Genomic DNA, 20,724 nt, shown 5'->3' on the forward strand with positions numbered 1-20,724 from the left:
AATATTTATTACAGTGCGAAGAAATCAAAACGTAATAATTTTCACAACGGGCAAAATATTGGCAATGTTGTTTATATTTTTTATTATTTTATTTAAGTTTATGAAAACATTATGATAGTTTACTTTTAATGAACTAAAATATGTTTTTAGTATTTACTGTGTCATTATAGTAGAATTGTTTTGGTCAGGTCCAAATAACTATTTCCTAGAAAATTAACTAATATTAAAGATTAACTTTTCGTTAAAACCAATCGAGACTCTACGAATTTCTTTGAAATTTAATTCTTCGTAAGCTCTGAACACCAGTGAATTGTAAAACCTGTGAACGTTAACTAAAACTGATCTTGGCTACGAAAGACAATTAATGGAATTACTTTTGGTCTAAAATGTGCCCAATTAAAAAAAAAAATGGCACAGAGGCCGTACGATTCTCGATACAGTCAACACTTCCAAAATCGTGGGAATTGAGGGATTCTATGAATTGACTGATGTCCCTAGAGTTGATTCAATGCTTATAATTATAACTGATTAACAGTATAATCTGGAGTACTGAAACAAGAATATAATTAATTTAAAAAAAACATAGATATATTTTGATTACAAATTCTTGGTAGTACTTTGATTCTGAGCATTTTTTTTTTTCATGTTCTACACAATGTTTTACTAACTGTTTGACTATCGGTATCTACTACTGGTAAAATCTCATTAAACCAAACATTCAATAGTTGTACTTGTTAACAGGAATTTTGGCATTAGCGACCGGCAGAAACAATTACTATTACTACTGCATGTTTTCACCTTGATAAAAAGTATAGTGGTAAGTGTCTACTAAATCATCAAACACAGTTATAAATATTATCTTTGAAAGACTTGTGCAATGGGAGTGCATGACTTGATGTAAGCTTTTGGACATACGCCATTGCTAAGCACTTTTTTCTGTAGACGAAAACTAAAAAAAATACCCAAAAGACAAAAAAAAACACAAATTAAGCATATTCCTGTTATGGAATATTATGTGGTGTTTATATCCTGTTGACAACAGCATTTGTCTTTTGGGTATTTTGTAGTTTTCTTCTACAGAAAAGGTGCTTAGCAATGGCGTTACATCAAGTCACAGTTACAAGTGTTCCCGCAGGACCACCCACGAACACAGAGACACTAGGAGGCTCACTTCGAACACGATGACCTCGTCGAACTGAGGGGAGATCGTCTTCTTCTTGACCTTGGTGCGCCGCACCTCTTGCTTGCCGTTGGAGTAGCACATCGTGACGGTGGCGAAGGGGTCGCAGGCACCGTTCTTGATCGTCAGCTCGCTGCACTCTATCAGCCTGAGCACAGTTCCCGGGACATCAGACCCTGCGGCGACCTTCACCGCGTCACGTCGTACTTGAGCCTCTGTCCCACACGCCGTTTTATTCAAGCTATTTCTAACATTTCAACCTGTTACCTTTCGTGTATTTTTTGTTCTGTCCTTCATTTAATAGCCGTAACCCTCTTTTATGCACACTCTTAAATACAAATGATATTATATATAGACTTGTTAACAATTTCAATATGTATGTTAATCACTTACAACCTACCAGAGAGAAAAAAACCCTGTTAAAAAAATTTATTTTTTTCGGCATCCCAAGATTAATTATCTTTATGGTACTAACCTTAAGTTACATGTAGTATTTCAAATTCATGTAATTGTAATTTTTTAATTAATCTAAAAATTGTATGTATATATGTTAATTTAACCATGTTGGTTTGATTAATTATTAGAATTTAAGCATTCATATGGATATTTGTATGTTGTGTTGTCTTGTCCTTGTTTTGTCCTACTATTTGTTTGTTCTTATAATTGTTTTGTTCTAGTTTTTGTTCTGTTACTGTATTTGTTTTGTACTTGTCCTACATGTTGTGCCCACCATTGGAGCCTTGTGCTGTTGGTGTGGCATGTTACAAATTCAAATAAATAAAATAAAAATAAATAAAAATATTTTCAAAAGATACTTACTACATGTAATATCGTCTGTGTAAGAAGTCGCGCAAGTGATGATAATTAAAAATATTTGAACACCTTTTCATACCCAATAAATACTTGTTGAAAATATTTGAGACAGAACAAAAAATGCAAGGGAGGTATGGTTGAATCGTAGAAAAAGCCCTTCAATGGAAGTAATTAAGAAATATGAAAAAAAAAAAAAAAAAAAAAAAAAAAAAAGCAACATGGAGTGTCAGACCAGGCCTTGCAAGACCCCACAATTTAACTATATTCTGTAGGAACAACCTATTCCTCACCCAATTCATCAGCCAATGAAGTGCTGGTTGAGTGTTTTTTTTTTTTACTAACTATGCACAACTGTGTAATCTATCTCAAATGTAATCTGTAAAGTAATAAGGTAGGGTCATGCATGCATCTCTGACTTCATGACAATTTGCAAAACTTTACAAAGGTTACCACACAAACGGTGTAAAAAACACTTGACTCTTTCAATTTAAATGACATGTAAAGGTTAGTTATGAAAATAGAAAGAAGAAGAACTTGAAGGGCACCAAAATACAAATGAATAAATGGTATGTGAAGAAGGGTGAAAGAAGAGACAGTGAAATAACAATAATCAGGGGAGAAGTACGCAGCGGAAAGACAGCAGTCACTAGTATGTAAGGTTATACCTAGAGATGGGGCAGCCAAATCCTCAAATACCATCAAATTCTTAGCAGTTGAAGAATTCTATACTGGAAGAAAAATATTTGATGAAAAATATTAGCGGAAATAAAGTAAATTAAAAAACACTGATAACCTCAAATTTATTAGGTCAATTTTTTTTTCTTCATACCTATCCTGTTATCATTCCCATAGATAGTGTATTTTTAACATGTAATTATATAAATAAAATTACAATATGTACTGAGTCTGGAAACTTAGTAAAACAAACATTTAAAGGGTTAATTGTTACATCATATTTAATATTTTTTTTTTTTTCATTTCTTGTACATTATTTTATTTTTGATCCTTGAGACCTATTTTCGTATTTGACTGGTATATCCGAGATACTCTCTAGGATTCAAATTGAATATTTGGATTTAAGAAAATTGGGATTCGGCCCATCATTAACACCCTCTAGTTATGCCCAATGACTTGAGGTGACAGCCCTTACGAAGATTGTAATGGTCTCCAAATCACTTGGGACTGACTCCCGGCCTGTCATGCCGGGAGCTGGGATCGGAACAACTACCCTCACTACTCCATGGTTGGTTTCATACAGCTACATTTGTGGTGACAGTACGAATCTCTTCCTAAAAATGCTTGAGGCATGAACCAAATTAAAACAAGCAATTCACAAGCAATCCCAGCTGTACGTAAAACTTAACACTCTTAAGGTCACTAACACACATTAGAACAATTGATACGTATGTTTAAAAGTGGTAAAATAGTTTTGTTTAACTGGAAGAAGAAAAAAATTATAAAATAAAATTAAAAACATATTTATGGTAATTACATATCGCATTCGTACACTCCTACTACAAAGATATTGAACTTAAAACGACCATTGTACTTCCGAGATAAAAGATTTGCTCCCTTTAGAAAAATAACTCTGTAAGCAACATTCACATACGTCTCGAATGTGTGCAAGTGTAAATGATGTCGTAATTTCTGTGTGAACGCCATCCCACATACCATCAGCAATACAACTGGGTCTCACCTAACAGCTATCCTGTGATTCTGGAAGTTCGAGTCACACCCATGTCTGATGACTGGCTCAAGATTCACTTCAATGTGTGCTTTACCCTGAAGAACAAAAATACAAGTAAACAAACTGCAATAACCACAACATCAATCGATAAGAATAAATCAAACTAACTAAAATTAACTTCTTTGCACCAGATGCCTTACATAAAACTCTATGCCTGTTTGCACACAAGAAACAGGAAATGTTTCTCCATTAACTTAACCTGACTCAACTGTAGTAGGGATGGATTTTTACAATCGGAAATGACACATTTCTTCTTCAATGTTCTCATATGTGACTAATGACCTCACTACTGAAAAAAATTAAGCAACTAAAATTTAAAAAAAAAAAAAATCTTTTTCATTATTACAATTTAACTGCAATTAGTCCTAATTCCATCCAGTAATAAAACAATTTTTTATACTTATTAACCAGTCTATAAAGCACGCCTTCAACATGGAAATCACATTCAGCTGGTTAAAAAAAAAATACATTAAGTTTCCTACGGTGCATGAATCTTAAGTGCTACAGTAAAAAAACAAAAAAAAAAAAAGCAAATCAAAGTTGAAATTCAAGTTTGCAGATTTGCGTGGGCATAACATTGTAGTCAAATGGACAGGTCACGCACACTTAAATTCTGATATTTCTCATTAAATTCTCTTATTAAACATTTTAAAAATTTCAAGAGTTTATGCAAATGATATATATGATTCATTACAACTTCCAGTAGCATTTGCAAAAATTTTTAGGTACCTAATTAAATTACATAGGTTTTCAGTGCTTCACTGTAGCTGATTCACACGTCTGATATTTTAGCGTTTTAAAGCATTAACATTTTCAGCCACAACACAGGGTTATATTCCGGAGCATAATCCTCAAAACCACCTGAGGGTAGACTTATACATATACATATATATAAACTGTCGAGTGGTTTAAGCATGCATTGCACTTTGTGCTGCAGTGAGATTAAATGCATACCAAACAAAGCATTGTGATGTGAAGACAACACGAAGCAGAGACTTTCTAGCTGAACAGATACGGCGAAACCGTAAGGAGGGTGAAAGCGCCTTAATCACTTCTCTTGTGGAGTACAGTCACGGGCAAGAACACGTTACACTTCACAAAGAATTAACAAGTCGTGGAACCTGTACGTGTTGTGTCTACTTCTGTCCCTCACTACTGTTACCATGTCTCTTAGAAGAAAGTGCTGTCATAAGGAAAAAACAAAGAGTTAAAACTTTTATTTTATTAAATTGAAGTAATAGCCAAATGGTGAACATAGAAACACAATCTTGCGATTGCTTGAATTATACAGCAATAGCCCGAGGGCATAGTTACACAAAATATGCTTTCAAGATAGACATTTTACAAATATTACATAAAAAAAAATTGGTTGTCTGTAAAGTCGGTTTACGGACAATAGTTTAACGTGACGTCATAACAAAACATTGATGAAATTATTGATCCAGAAGAAAAGGAAATATCATATTCGGCCTGAGACTCAGCCGTAATAGGTTTTTGCAACCAAACCATTTAGGCATTAAAAATATTATATTCTTTGAGGAAGAATTTTTTTTTAATTATTCAATCTTTTGCATGATAAAATCTACCTCTGCATACTTTTATGAATAAAATTGAATCATTTTTATTGAATTATCACTATTTTGTATGGATACAAAGGAGTGAAATGAAATGTGCAATTGAATTAATAAATTTACTTTTATTTGGTTTCATTAATTCAAATATATTTATTAATTTGAAATGTTGCGTGCGCCATATTTATTTTTACAAGTATAAAAAAAGTTTCGCAACTGCCAGGTTTCAAACCGACAACCTTTAGATTAAGAGTTAGGTACGCTAACCACATGCCCACGACGCCATACTAATGTAATGTAGTTTCAAATGTTATATATACATTTATAAAAACTTTGTTCACGGTAGGGGTATAATATTAACACGATTTTATAACAAATACGCATCCCAAATACACCAAACTTATTTATAATGTGTTACAATATTTTTTAAAACGTTGTGCAAAAGATCCCGGGTGTAATTTGAATTATTATGTGTAACTGTAAAACACCATTGTTGGTTCAAAACGTATTTGAATTTTCAACATTACTTTTAAATAACCGTACCGATTGTGCTGAAAATCGATGGACGATCGTTAAATAACATAATATTAATAATTCAAACGACGAAAATATGATTGAAAAGTCAAATCGATGGTTGTTCCAATCGAGTGGAAGAGAGATGCCACGCATGCGTACAATGAGCAAACAGAACACATCAGTAGTGGGACATCCGTAGTGGGACACTTTTTCGTGCGTGCAGCCGGCGTTCATCGATTTATTAGACGTTGTCACGTCAAAAATCCAGTATGTACTTGAATGAATCTGAAATTAACAGTTCCAATTACTGTGTGCCTTCTCAAGAAAACTAAGGTATCGCAAAAAAAAAAAGTGTGTGCATGGAGCTCACGTGCAGAAGAAGTGAAACTTCTTTGCTTATTAGGTATAGATAGAGATAAATTATTAATATTTTTTAATTGAACAAGAGAGAATAATTGAGAACAGTGAGGATGCGGGTATGATCTCAAAAGAAAAAAAAAAACTGAGGAGTACACAAACACAAGCAGCGTTACAAGAATTCCGTAGCATCGCTGCTGCGTCATTTCTACCTCTCCCCTGCCGTCTCCCCTTCCGGCCGTTACAACTAGCATATAGCATGCTACGCTGTCTTCCCACACAATCGCCAGTGCATGCGTTGGAGTAATTGCCGCTTACGCACTCCCCTCCTCTACCGGTTCCCCCACCACGCACCCGACTCTTCCCCTCGTGCGATCGGAATTTTCGTTAACACTCGAACATTAAAGGCCCTCAGCAAAGAAGTTTCACTTCAAAAATTGATACAAACGTATCCTAAACGTTTGTGATCTTCACAATCATGTACGTGTCTTTCGGCAACACACTGAGCTTGAGAAGTCCAGACAAACGTTAACACCGATGACACATTTCTTCTTCAATATCCTGACACGATCTTCACTACTGGCAAAACTTAAGCAACTAAAATTAAAAATATATATATATTATTATTACAATTTAACTGCAATTAGTCCTAATTCCATCCAGTAATAAAAAAATTTATTAACCAGTCTATAAAGAACACCTTCAACATGGAAAGTACATTCAGTTCAAAAAAAAAAGTACATTAAGTTTTCCCACATTGCGTGAATCTTAAGTGCAGGACTGTTGGTGCTACAATGTGTGTATATGTATGTAAGTATGTAAGTATGTAAGTATGTATGTATGTATGTATGTATGTATGTATGTATGTATGTATGTATGTACGTATGTATGTATTATGTTGTGTGTGTGTATATACACACACACACACACACATATATAAGCAAGCCAAAGCGAGAGCAGCGCAGCCCCGCGTGCCCACCTGCACCTCGCTGTCGGCATCGACCGGTCGAATGGGGAACCAGTGGTCCTTGTTGTGGTAGGCGCTGAGCTCCTCGCGCTTGATGGCCACCTTGCCCAGCACCTTGTCCTGCTTGAGGTGGCGGTCGCGGTCGCACACGTACACCGACAGGTGGCGGAACTTGCGCGGCACCTCGAACTGGAACTCCTCGCCGAAGAACGGGCTGCCAGACAAGACCCCTCCCACGTGACACTGCTTCCGCTCCAATCATCTCTCACTTTTAGACACAAAACGTGGCTCTTTACTCCGAACAACGGGCTGCCAGACAAAACCCCTCCCGCGTGACACTGCTTCCGCTCCAATCATCTCTCAATTTTAGACACAAAACGTGGCTCTTTACTCCGAACAACGGGCTGCCAGACAAAACCCCTCCCGCGTGACACTGCTTCCGCTCCAATCATCTCTCAATTTTAGACACAAAACGTGGCTCTTTACTCCGAACAACGGGCTGCCAGACAAAACCCCTCCCGCGTGACACTGCTTCCGCTCCAATCATCTCTCAATTTTAGACACAAAACGTGGCTCTTTACTCCGAACAACGGGCTGCCAGACAAAACCCCTCCCGCGTGACACTGCTTCCGCTCCAATCATCTCTCACTTTTAGACACAAAACGTGGCTCTTTACTCCGAACAACGGGCTGCCAGACAAAACCCCTCCCGTGTGACACTGCTTCCGCTTCAATCATCTCTCACTTTTAGACATAAAACGTGGCTCTTTCCCTGAACAACGGGCTGCCAGACAAAACCCCTCCCGCGTGACACTGCTTCCGCTCAATCATCTCTCACTTTTAGACACAAAACGTGGCTCTTTACTCCGAACAACGGGCTGCCAGACAAAACCCCTCCCGCGTGACACTGCTTCCGCTTCAATCATCTCTCACTTTTAGACATAAAACGTGGCTCTTTCCCTGAACAACGGGCTGCCAGACAAAACCCCTCCCGCGTGACACTGCTTCCGCTCAATCATCTCTCACTTTTAGACACAAAACGTGGCTCTTTACTCCGAACAACGGGCTGCCAGACAAAACCCCTCCCGCGTGACACTGCTTCCGCTTCAATCATCTCTCACTTTTAGACACAAAACGTGGCTTTTTTACATACAATCAACACCTGTTAGTATCCATCTACTTTCCTACGTGGATGTTTTATAAACACAAAAAATTCCAACCTTCACTGTACGCAGGACTAACCTTATCGATACACACAAGGTAAAACAGTCTGGACACCTGTATTACGAAATAACAAGTAATTCTGTTGCCGTTAACTATAACGTCAGGAATAATTTTGTAGCCAGTGGGAAAACATTTCATCAACTGCGCAATACAAATGAAATTATTATATTGCTAATACCATCTGACTGTTTTAATTGTAATACAAGTAACAACAGATAAGGGAATATTTTTAACAATTAGGGGATAATTGGCTCATGAGATTATTATTTTTGTACATTTGACAGTTCTGAAGGAATTAAAAGAGTTTTAAGGGGGCGCCCGACCGGCTCATAAGTGTTAAAGGTGACACTGGCTAGCACACCACACGCCCCTTCACCTCTAAGTGCAGGGCACCGAACATTCATGCATTTCAGCTTAACTGCACGTGCAGTCTTTGCATTTGTAACACGCCCATGTGTCACTTAGCGGTGACGCGATATTTTTATGCTGGAATATTAAAATAAAGGCATACTGCACTTGCCTATACCACTTACAATATTGTGTGAAGAATTTTTCATACCTATGAACATGAGTGAAAACACCTGGTTTAACCTTTTTTTTCGCTGTTTACAAAGTACATGTTATAGAAGAAAACATGAAACGAAACTCATACAGACGAGTGCAAAGGCTCTTAAATGCTGTCCGTAATCACTTTCAATAAATCTTGAGTGGTTTGTAGAAGCAGCGTTCACACCTGGCGGCCCAGCAAGGCACCACCTCAGTTTTCGTCTACATCAAGGTCGTAAGAGAGGACGAGTGGGGGAAGTGATGTGGCTGAATGCATTAGCGGGGGCAACATGAGCGGCCCGAGAAAACCCACCAGCTCACTGCGACCTCCCCTTCATCTGGGTTTGACCATACCGAGAATAAAACTCTGATTACCTTGGTAGGTGACCAGAGGTCCGACCAAACCTTAACCACAACAGAACTGGGGACGATGTGCTTTGGAACTGCCGGCGGTCACTCACTTGAGGGTGCGCTCCTTGGTCGTGGTCCTGAATATCTCCTCCTGATCCAGGGACAGCTTGCAGTACACATCTCGCTGCCCCATCGAGCCGTGGTTCCGACAGTGCAGATTCTTGGCCTCCCCTGGAAGCAACCCTCAGCAGTGCCCCCCGTTCCCGTCCGACAAAACATCTCAACTTTAGATTGTTTGGGCTTCAACTGAAAACATTTGAAACACCTCTTTAACATCTTCTTTTGACCGATTGTTTCCTTCTGCCACACTCCAAAATGACATGACAATGATACGTGTTTAATTACTTGAATGGCAAGGAAGTTAAAACAATTTTGTTATTTGTGTCTGCAAATTAATGATACCTTCATGAATCCATCTCTCATCTTTTCTCACAGTTTATCATCATGCTATGCATTCTAACATTAGTGAGTGGCCTTACACGGTTATCTAGACAGAAACTTAATATTGGCCGGCAAAGTAGCCGTAATACAATCCAGACTTTATTTGATTATAAGCTATCTAGTGATAAAATTAATATCTAAGGAGCATGTTTCACTGAAATCTCATGGAATTAAAACCTAATCACAAAAAATTGAGTTCCACCTAATATTAGGCCCTAATTAATTAATTATGTGTGGATAAAAGCCTGTACCGTATACATGAGAAAGATAAATTATGTTCACTAAGAGTTAAACTGAATAATGTTGAAATTAGATGATGTGGCTTCATGAAACAATATTTAGTTTTTTACCAAAGTGCAATTTTAGATGGTTCATGCTTATGGTGAATGACAATACTGAAAATTCACCAACAATCATGAGTACAATTCATAATAATATGAACTTACTGAAATAATAACTTTGTAAAAAAAAATATATAAGAACCCCATGTCAATATTACAACCCGTTTTTTATTCTTCTTTTTTTTCTCATTTGCAATCATCAAAAAGTAGAAAGTTAGTTTAAAATTAGTTTAGTAGGCACAAAGCATGCTTAACCTCAACACTGATTTTTATGGGTTGCTACACACATCACCAATCGTATTTTTAAAACACTAAAATGTAGTTTTGCACTAACACATTACGTTACTGCATTCTGTACATTAAAATCCTGCCTCATAACCATTCTCCTAACATGCATGTATGACATACTACAAATACGGGACCTAAAAAAAAAATATATATATATATCCATTTTCCAAACAATTGGAATATTGTGTATGAAAACTACGTTTCTCTTCATTAACAAAACTTATGTGTACAAAGGAGCCAATTGCGGAATGAATTGGGGCCAAGTTCCGATTACCTCATGGTCGGTTTATGAATGGGTGAAACGCTTGAACGAGTCACGCACGGGCCAGCTATGACTCGACCATCGGTGGGCGTAGTTTGGCCCTGTGGCTGTGACAGCAATCACAGTTCCAACTTCCTTTGTCAGGCGAAGCCCACACGAAACACGCTCCCAACAGCGCAAACAAAACTATTGCACGCACTCGCACGTTTCTGAAGATTGGACAGCATCCGAGAAGTAATCTGAACGTTTAAGTATTGGGAATAAACACGAATAACGGCATTGTAAATTCAGGACGTGCGAACTGAAATACAAAGAGATACAAAACGAAGCCCAGTATTCTCGGTCAACATCTCTTCGAAAAATTAGCACGACCGCACTAAAATGTTTATTCTAACCCGATTCGCACCACCTGTTTCTAGAATCGTTGTTGACAATGTGCGATTTCCGTTCGTTCGATCGCTAACTGCTGGCAGGGTCGGTCATCGTGTGGTGTCTAATCAGTGCCTGAATCACTTCGACGCCGTAATTACAACACTGCAAGATAGAAACATTTACAAAAACTCACCGATTTTGATTTTTAATCGCTCTTCAACCCGCACTTTAAACTTATCGGCCGCCATGTTGCCTCCATCCCTGGCCATGGAGGAAGTGGGCTGAGCGCCTGTGAATGAGGGTCCCCGCTCCGCTCGTTGGAGGGGGGAGCGGTGGGGAGGGGAGCGACGCATGGGGAAATTCACTCATTGAATGGCGCAATTTCCTTTTACCCCTGATTTCTACGTCAACACATGGGCACGCTGAAAAGTCGGGAGGGGAAACGACCACACCTCCGAAGTCGGTTTCCGCTCCACTACACGCGTGAAAAAAAAATTAAAAATTAAGTAATGGACAGCATAAAAAATAAAACGGAAAGAACTGCTGCCATTCCGTGGCAGTTTCGACACGCAGCCCCTGAAACAGACCCCTGGGAGCCGTGGCCTGAGAACCCATTCATCAGCGTGTGTAGGAACTGAGCCGATAATAATCGTTTATTACCGCACAGGCGACTTAATAAACCGCACGAGCGGCAAGCCGCGATCGCAATGTTTTCCCACTGGAACAATAAGAGGTCAAGTCGAGTGGGACTCGGAAACCGGGACGTCATTACTTTGTTGACGACGAAGGGTAAAAAAGTGGGCGTGGGAATGTGAGCGGAGTGTTTCCTGAGGCCTGCGCAGTGGAACTGGTGAATGTGAATGAAACTCTCTTTGCGGCCAACAGACTGTACGGCGCATGCGTACTTGGTTGTTTACTACCGCTGCAGGTATTTTTATCTGAACACACAATGGCGATAAGCAATACTGCCGCGCTATCAGCGAGGCGAATTGAGCGTGAAAGAACGTGACTGTAGTTAACGTTTTTTTTTTCGAATGGCTATGTAATTACGTTACACTGACAAACCCATAAAAATTATACAAGTTCAGAATTGCGCCAGCCACCGAACCAATACGCACATGTTTATTAAATGTATGATATTATTTGTTATTTAAATTAAAGTCCACATGCAGTCACGTGTTTGTTTCCAAGTTGCTCTGCGTGGTATTTTATTATATGTTTATGAACCAGTATTTTTTTTAATTATTATTTACTGACATAAAGAGGGTAAACGTCAACCTATTTGTGTAACATTTTGTGCTCGCATTTAAATAAGCCAATGTTAGGAAGTAAATAAAATATTTTATATGGTATTTAAATATTGGGTAAAAACATGTTAGATCCAGTGACAGGGGAAATTGTAGTGATACCCCCCCCCCCTTCCCCATTTTTCTTCGAAGAAATGAAGGGGAGGGGGTTCAATTTTGGTGAAAATGGTATGTTATTTTTGGTGATGAATAGAGACCGTAAAAATGCGCGGTTTCAATGGCCTTCAGGATAGACTGCACATTTCCCTGTACACTCGGCCAAATAACGCCAGTTCATTGGCTGCTGACTTGTAATTCGTCTCAGCTGGTTTGTCTGTGATTCGATCCTTCTTTGGTTGGAGGTTTATAATTGGTTGAGATTCGTCCAGATGAACAGTAAGCCAATAGCAAAATCATTTAAAAGGTATATGTGTTTGACTTCTAGCTTATCGCCGAATGAATCCGCGAATTTTTCCGGTCTCTAGTGATAAAGAATGAGCTGTAACATCGTCTGGAGCAACAAACTACACAAGAAGTGACTCTTATTGAGAATGATACTGTAACAGTCCAAACCCCTTGTTGTTGAAGAAATTATTTAAATTCGCAGATTGTAATTTTATTTATTTTTCTATTTATTTTTTTTAATCTCCCTGAATATCAGTTTGTATCCACAAATAATTGAAAAATAAAAATAAAATAAAAATTGTGTACTTTTTTTATCAATGTCATTTTGCTTTCTCGGACGACAGAATTTCCTAAGTTATTTTGGGAAAACAATGTAAAGATTGCAACCTAGCCATGTTCATATAGGTACATATCTGCACGCTCAATTATCTTTCGTTTTGCGCTAGCAGGGTTGCAAAAATATTTTGCAAGTGCAGTATGTACCTAGACATGTGATGCACTGAGAGCAAACCTTTGTCGTTTGTCGCTTTGCACAGCGATTCCAAGGTCACTCTTGAGACTTGCTGGCACTGAGCAGACCATCTCACAGAAGCGAAAAGACACGTGATGACGTACTCGGTCGTTCATTGGCGCGCGGAACTGCGGGTCGTTCTGGCGCCTGATTGGTTGTTGCTCCCACTCCGCGCTGGCAAACTTCACTCATGCTAGAGACCGGAAAAATTCGCGGATTCAATGACCTCCAGGATAGACTCCAATATCCTCTGCACACTCGGGCAAATTCCAACTGTTCATTAGCTGCTGACTTGTGAGTCGTCTCGACTGGGTGGCCTGTGATTCGACACTTCTATGAGTTAGGGTCTCTAATTGGTAGAGACCTGCAAAATTCGCGGATTCATTTCGTGATATGCTACAATTCAAATAATTATACCTTAGCGCTGCTTCTACTACTGGTTCACTGTTAATCTGGAGGACTGAGGGCCAATTAGAGACCCTCACTCGTAGAAGTGTCGAATCACAGGCCACCCAGTCGAGACGACTCACAAGTCAGCAGCCAATGAACAGTTGGCATTTGCCCGAGTGTGTAGAGTGCAGTAGAGTTTATCCTGGAGGTCATTGAACCCGCAAATTTTGCAGGTCTCTACTAATTGGCCCTCAGTCCTCCAGATTAACGGTGAACCAATGGCAGAAATAGCACTTAGGTATAATTATTTGAGTTTTAGGATAACACGAAATGAACCCGCGAATTTTTCAGGTCTCTACTTATAAATCGATGAACGCCGGCTGCACGCACAAAAAGCATGACTCATTGTTAGAGACCGGAAAAATTCGCGAATTCATTTCGCGATAGGCTAAAATACAAATAGTTATACCTAGGGACCGGAAAAATTCGCGAGTTCAATGACCTCCAGGATGAACTCAATAGTTCTACATACACTCGGTCAAATATCACCCACTCATTGGCTGCTGTCATGTGAGACGTCCCAACGTAGCAGCCTGTGATTCGATAAAGCTTTGGTTGGGTGTTTCTCATTGGCCCAGAGTCATCCAGGTGAGTTGTGAGCCAATAACAGAGGCAGCACTGAGGTATAACTATTTGTATTTTAGCCCATCGCGAAATGAATTCGCGAATTATTCCTGTCACTAGTTATACCTCAGTGCCGCCTCTACTATTGGCTCACAACTCACCTGGATGACTCTGGGCCAATGAGAAACACCCAACCAAAGCTTTATCGAATCACAGGCTGCTACGATGGGACGTCTCACAAGACAGCAGCCAATGAGTGGGTGACATTTGACCGAGTGTACGTATAACTATGGAGTTCATCCTAGAGGTCATTGAACCCGCGAATTTTTCCGGTCCCTACTCATTGTCACCACCGTGCGAGAAAATCTTCTATAATATCAAAGAGGTTAAGTGCGGGAATTTTAAAAGCACCCATTTAAAAAATTTGATTTATTTGTCCAATTTCGTCATTTCAAATTAACAATTTATTGACATTGATTTGATCTCAGTTTATTTCTATAACTAATTATTCGTGATTAGGTTTATATTTAAACAAATTATTTAAATTAAATTTGCAAAAACTTTAAATAATATTTGAAAATTAAAAAGTATGCAATTTTGCATCAATGTTTTCTTATGACGTTATCACGTAAAATTATCGTCTGTACACCGACTTTACAGACAAACCCCCCCCCCCCCCCCTTTTTTTTTTGTCATGAGATTGTTTTACATTGGATTTTAGTTAACACACTAAAAAAAATTTTTGTAAATGGAAAAAAAGTCGTGTTAAATAATTTTTTTTTTTTTAAAGTACTGAGCAAATTGTGTAAAATTGTACATGTTTGTAAATTTGCACATTTACATGTAAGTAACTGTGTCGGTAAAAATAAATTATGTTCGTGGTAATACTGTGCTCAGATTGTTATCAGTGCCAATCTGTTTCGTGTTGTCCCAGTGGCTGCATTAATTAATGTTATATGCAAACCGTTCCCTGAATAGCTTTCCGGTATTAAGAAATAAAATAAAGTCTAATTGTTTGATATTCATTATTCTTTTCATTGGTTTAAACAAATGTATGCTTAAAATATTAATCATAATATAAAATTATGCGCCAATTTAGGTAAGCGTGAAATTAAATATTCAGAATTCTTTACAAAAAAACGTATTTTATATGGGCAAAGATAGAAGTAACAATGGATTGAACAGGTTTACAATTTTTTTGTTATTATTTATGAACTATTTCTTGACACTTTATTTCCAAAGGAATCTTTTCCAGAAGTACATAAAAAAAATCAGTGAAAGCACGTCATGGACACAGAGTCCTTCAACCATCCTCCTGACACTGTTGCCAACTGTGCCAGCCTTGTTTATTATGTGCAGGGGCATGCATATTTCGCGAAAAGATTCCGAGACCAGTTGAAAGTTAAAGCACTGTAGCATCATCTGTGTTTCGTGATTGGGTGAGTTTTTTTTTTTTTTTTTTTTACCGATTAATGTCGATCGGTTCATAACCAATCACAGTTATTCAGTGCGGAAGCAAACGCGTTCTAAGTGGTTCGGTAAAAAAATGGCAATGACTTGTCTCGCAGACGGCCGCCAATCACAAGTAAGAAACCGCTGGTACGGGTACACGTTTTTGCAGTTTATTAAAGCGTTCAGATATTTTCGCGAAAATTGCCTGCCCCTACTTATGTGAGAGATAAAACAGAAGAAAAAAATTACGTATTCCGAATATTGTTGCAAGCGTGACAAAGTGAAATTTGGCTAAATAAAGGATACCTCAAAACAACAGTTGCACCGGCGGCACCAGGTTTGGACAGTCAGCTCTAGGTTGAGGTCGTGAAGGAGCTAATGACAATCCAAGCTGGCCGGCGCTGGTGAGCTGTCTGCAGGAAGGAAATAGGCAGGCGATGAGCTGTCCTCTGGGGTCTTGCCACACACGACACTCTGGCTCACCGCTTCCTCCAGCCAGACTGTGCAGCCTCCAGTCTGCTATCTCCAGCCTCCAGCTACCGGACTGCAACCTCTAGCCTTCAGACTACTACTCCCAGCTTCCAGCCTACAATCCCCAGCCTCCAGCCTCCAGCCTCCAGACTGCTACCTCTAGCCTTTAGTCTCCTACTCTCAGCTTCCAGCCTACAACAGCAAGCATCCAGCCTCCAGCCTATAACCTCCAAACCCCAGCCTCAAGACTACAAAGTACAACATCCAGCCTGCATCCTCCAGCCTCCAGCCAGCCTACTTCTCCAGCCTTCTTACAGATGGTGATTTATCCCGAATCTTTCTTGTACCATGATAATCTGCAATTTACGTAATTATAATTTATCTTTTGGTTGAATTTTTTTTAAATATGGTTTGGTTATTTAGATAGAATCAAAACGTCAGAAGACGTTCTGATTGGCAGGATGTGCTTTCCTCATTGGTGAGTTATGAAAGGAACAAGATTTTTTTTTCCCGATTACAGCCAATTAGAAAATAAAATTTTGCAAGTATGACCAAGAGTATCAAAGAGCCATTTTTTCCCCACCATAATAAATATTATATTTTTATTTTTTATTTTACAGAAGTTAAATAATAATTATAACTCACACAAATATATATAATACTTTTGATAATTTATATTTAATTAATTTTTAATTCGTTTTAATTTTTACCGACAAACTATATTTCTATAATATCGACTTCATCAAGAAAAAATAAGTTATGGTCTTAAGTTCTTTCCAAGTCTGGTATGCGTCTTTGAAGTTGTGGCCGAACAACATTTTTATTGTAAATAATATTAAAAAAGTAGGCCTACCTATTTTTGATGGAACACTCAGCATCTGGATTATGATTAATTTAACAAAGTTCTGTCGCTGTAACAAAATTATTTCATTGAAAAAATTGGTGATAGTAATATATAACTGAAAAATAAATGTGATGCCTCGAATTATTTAAATGAAATTAATTTTGCTACGGCGATTAGAAATTTACATAATCCAGACGAACAGTGTTCCATCTGTTGTTCAGCTCAGGACCGGATTTAGGGGGGGGGGGGGGGGGGGGGGGGGGCAACCGGGGCGTAAGCGGAGGGCCCCCACAAACGGACTCATACAGAAAGGACTATGGAAAAGACCAATTTCCGGAACTATTTTACTACCAAATTCTCGCAGATCAAAATTTCATAGCTACATTTCCAAACCTTGAAATTGCATTGAGAATGTATTTGGATTTGATGGTTTCAAATTGCACTGGAGAGCGCTCATTTTCAAAAATGAAAATTATAAAAAATAGGCACCGAACCACGATGGGAAAAAAACCGTTTATCGAAGCTTTCTCTCCTGAGCATTGAAAGCGATTGACTCTGGGAATTGTATTTCAGCGAAATCATCAACGATTTTTCGGCGAAAAAAGCTCGGATGGTTCCGTTCATTAACACTAAAATTTAATTTCATATAATTCTTGTCTCCGATAATATGTTTTGTATGTTTTTTTTAATACTGAGAGAATCTACTTGATTTCACAATAAATTATTTATTGGAAAACTCGAATGAAAAAAATTGTTCATTTTATTTGTAAAATAATTTGGGGCCAGGGGGCCTCCGCTCCTCTGTTGCCCCGAGGCCTCCAGGCCTCTGAATCCGGCACTGACAGTGTTCCATCTGTTGTTCAGCTCCCACTTCAAAGACATGTACAGCTTGGGGAACCACTTTAGACCACGAGTCGTGCATGTTTTCAACTTATTTTTGTCGTAATAAACCTGCAGGTGAAGTTCGTCGGTCGAATTATAGCCGCCAAGCGCACACCGTCTGCGGGTTCTCGCAGAGGAGCAAGGAACTGAAGCTAGGGAATTTTGTAACCAATCGTCACAAACAATTTTTTCAAAAAATTTATTGAAGTGACAACTTCTACAGGAAGGTTTAGATAGGGATTAAATTCATGTAAGTAAGGCCTTTTGCAGGTTTCTCGACGTCATGTTGTCAACATCCCGTGTGACCTCTAGTGAGTACGTTACTTTTGTTTTTATCGTTCAAGCGGATTATTTTAATGTGAAGTTTCACTTATAAAGCACGTGGCAACCATGCGCCCTCCCATTTTTTTATGAGATCGTTTCACGGACATAGGCAATTATTGCATGAAAAAAAATACTTATTTTGAGGCAACTGTCCGTCTGTACGTATCGTAACAAATATCAGTTTGTTGTAACTTATTATTTGGTATCTCTAGCTAAACATAATCAACAATAATATGTTTTTTTATCCAACAATATATGGAAATATTTAATTTGACGAAAAGCCTTTGATGGGTAAAAAAAACTGTCAAACAAAATAAGTTAAATTATGTTTGCTTTCGAGGCTGAGTAATGCCAAAGTGGTGGGTCGCTCTGAACTGCAGCAGGTATCATCAGGGGCGACCTTGGAAGCCTAGACAGTTTATCAGACAATGGCCGCAGACGCATGTGTAAACATCTCAGCTCTCGGAATACGGTGTTTGGCATGAGTAACTTCGTGGATGTGGAACGGAAGTCGAAAACGAAATGTAACACAAAGATGGTAGACCCCACGTGTAGTAACATACACCCATACGTAGTCACTTTCGTAAATATTAGGGTACCTATACACCAAACATTTTGGTGTGCTAAATGAAACTCATAGTTAAACTACCCTGGAATTTATTTGGTAAACTAAAATGGTCATAGTAAAAAGGAATCTCAAGTTTTAAAATACCTAAGAAAACTGGCATTACAATAATAATTATTAGGGACCGGCAAAATTCGCGGGTTCAATGACCTCCATGATGGTCAAATGCCACCCACTCATTGGCTGCTGTCTTGTGAGACGTCCCAACGTAGCAGCATGTGATTCGATAAAGCTTTGGTTGGGTGTTTCTCATTGGCCCAGCGTCATCCAGGTGAGTTGTGAGCCAATAGCAGAGGCAGCACTGAGGTTTAACTATTTGTATTTTAGCCTATCGCGAAATGAATTCGCGAATTTTTTCCGGTCTCTAATAATTATGATACATATTCTCCTTATAGTGTGACAACTAGCTAGGTAGCACAGAGAGAGCGCGCAATTACCTCAAGAGACGTGGTTCGAATCTCGTCATTGGAATTTTTTTTTTTACTTGTTTAATAACTTTTTAATATATTATAATAATGTTTAACCAGCTCGATAAGGTTAGGGTTAGTTTGTAGAAATTTTTTACAAAGCTGATTTCAGTCGTTTGACCAAAAACAAAAACACAAACATATACTTGGTGTTATAATATGTGTTTTAAAAAAATTTCAGGTTAATATTTTAGTAATTCCATTGAACGTGTGCTATAACAAGAGACCCGGAAATTTCACGGATTCTTCTGGCCTCAGGATAGAATTCAAAGTTATATGTGTGCTTGACCAATGTTTACTTTCCCATTGGTTTATTTCTTAGCGAGAACATTTTTATCCTTGTTATTTGGCATTACCTGATTCGCTTACTTCTCTTCTAGCTGGGCATCATTGGCTCACGGTCGTAGAGGGGCGTGTCCAAACAACTGCGGTCCAATCATGAACACAGTGCGAGAGTGTGGAGGTTTGCATTCTAGCTTGCGACTAAATGAATGCGCGAGATTACCGGGTCTCTAGCTATAACTAGAGACCCGTGAATTTCGCGGATTCAATGACCTCCAGGATAGACTCCAATATCCTCTACACACTCGGGCAAATGCCAACTGTTCATTGGCTGCTGACTTGTGAGTCGTCTCGACTGGGTGGCCTGTGATTCCACACTTCTATGAGTGATGGTCTCTAATCGGCCCTCAGTCCTCCAGATTAACAGTGAACCAATGACAGAAGCAGCACTAAGGTATAATTATTTGAATTTTAGCATAACACGAAATGAATCTGCGAAATTCACGGGTTTCTAGCTATAACAATTTGGTGAATTCTAACAAGATGGACAGAATTTTGACAAAATTGCCTGTGTAAAGGTTGATCAGCAAACACCTAACCTCGGTGATGCACTGGCGAGTGTTCGCTCCGCGCGTGGGGTTCCTGGTGCAGTCAGCTACAGACGACCCGCGGCGGGAAGATGGCGCTCTGCCTACTGACGTCACTTCCCCGGCTGACCGCTTCCTTCCTCCCTGCAGCCGCGGCCCTTCCCCCCACCCCTCCTTCACTAGCACGGTCCGCCGCGAGGACCCAGGTGTAGCCTTCTTTCCACAGGCGAGAGAGCCAAACGAACGATCGTGCATCTTCGGTTTTTTTCTGTTCATTGTAACTCATGACTAGGGACTGGAAAAATTCGCGGTTTCAATGACCACTAGGATAGACTCCACGATTCTCTATGTACTCGGGAAACTATCACCTGGTCATTGGTAGAGACCCGGAAAAATCGCGGGTTCAATGACCTCCAGGATAGACTCCAATATCCTCTACACACTCGGGCAAATGCCAACTGTTCATTGGCTGTTGACTTGTGAGTCGTCTCGACGGGGTGGCCTGTGATTCGACACTTCTATGAGTGAGGGTCTCTAAT

At 39.0% G+C, this 20,724-nt stretch overlaps 1 protein-coding gene across 8 annotated transcripts in view; it reads right to left on the reverse strand.

Annotated features, from left to right (window-relative positions):
- The window catches only part of LOC134532127 (GTPase-activating protein), a 56,037-nt gene extending 35,751 nt beyond the window's left edge, over window positions 1-20,286 (reverse strand). The window contains exons 1-7 of one of the 8 annotated variants that reach the window (XM_063368458.1): window positions 20,198-20,223; window positions 16,010-16,247; window positions 13,238-13,430; window positions 9,382-9,502; window positions 7,164-7,365; window positions 3,690-3,775; window positions 1,172-1,328 (exon numbers count right to left, since the gene is read on the reverse strand). In XM_063368458.1, the coding sequence (XP_063224528.1) occupies window positions 1,172-1,328; window positions 3,690-3,775; window positions 7,164-7,365; window positions 9,382-9,464 (528 nt within the window). In that variant the 5' untranslated portion in view covers window positions 9,465-9,502; window positions 13,238-13,430; window positions 16,010-16,247; window positions 20,198-20,223. Of the gene's footprint in view, window positions 1-1,171; window positions 1,329-3,689; window positions 3,776-7,163; window positions 7,366-9,381; window positions 9,503-11,228; window positions 12,292-13,237; window positions 13,431-16,009; window positions 16,767-20,197 lie in introns of those variants that run through there. The other 7 variants (XM_063368459.1, XM_063368457.1, XM_063368461.1 and 4 more) reach the window with 7 other exon arrangements.
- Window positions 20,287-20,724: the final 438 nt, after the last annotated feature.

This window comes from Bacillus rossius, chromosome 5 (genome assembly GCF_032445375.1).
Source record: "Bacillus rossius redtenbacheri isolate Brsri chromosome 5, Brsri_v3, whole genome shotgun sequence".
NCBI classification, from domain to species: Eukaryota; Metazoa; Arthropoda; class Insecta; order Phasmatodea; family Bacillidae; genus Bacillus; species Bacillus rossius.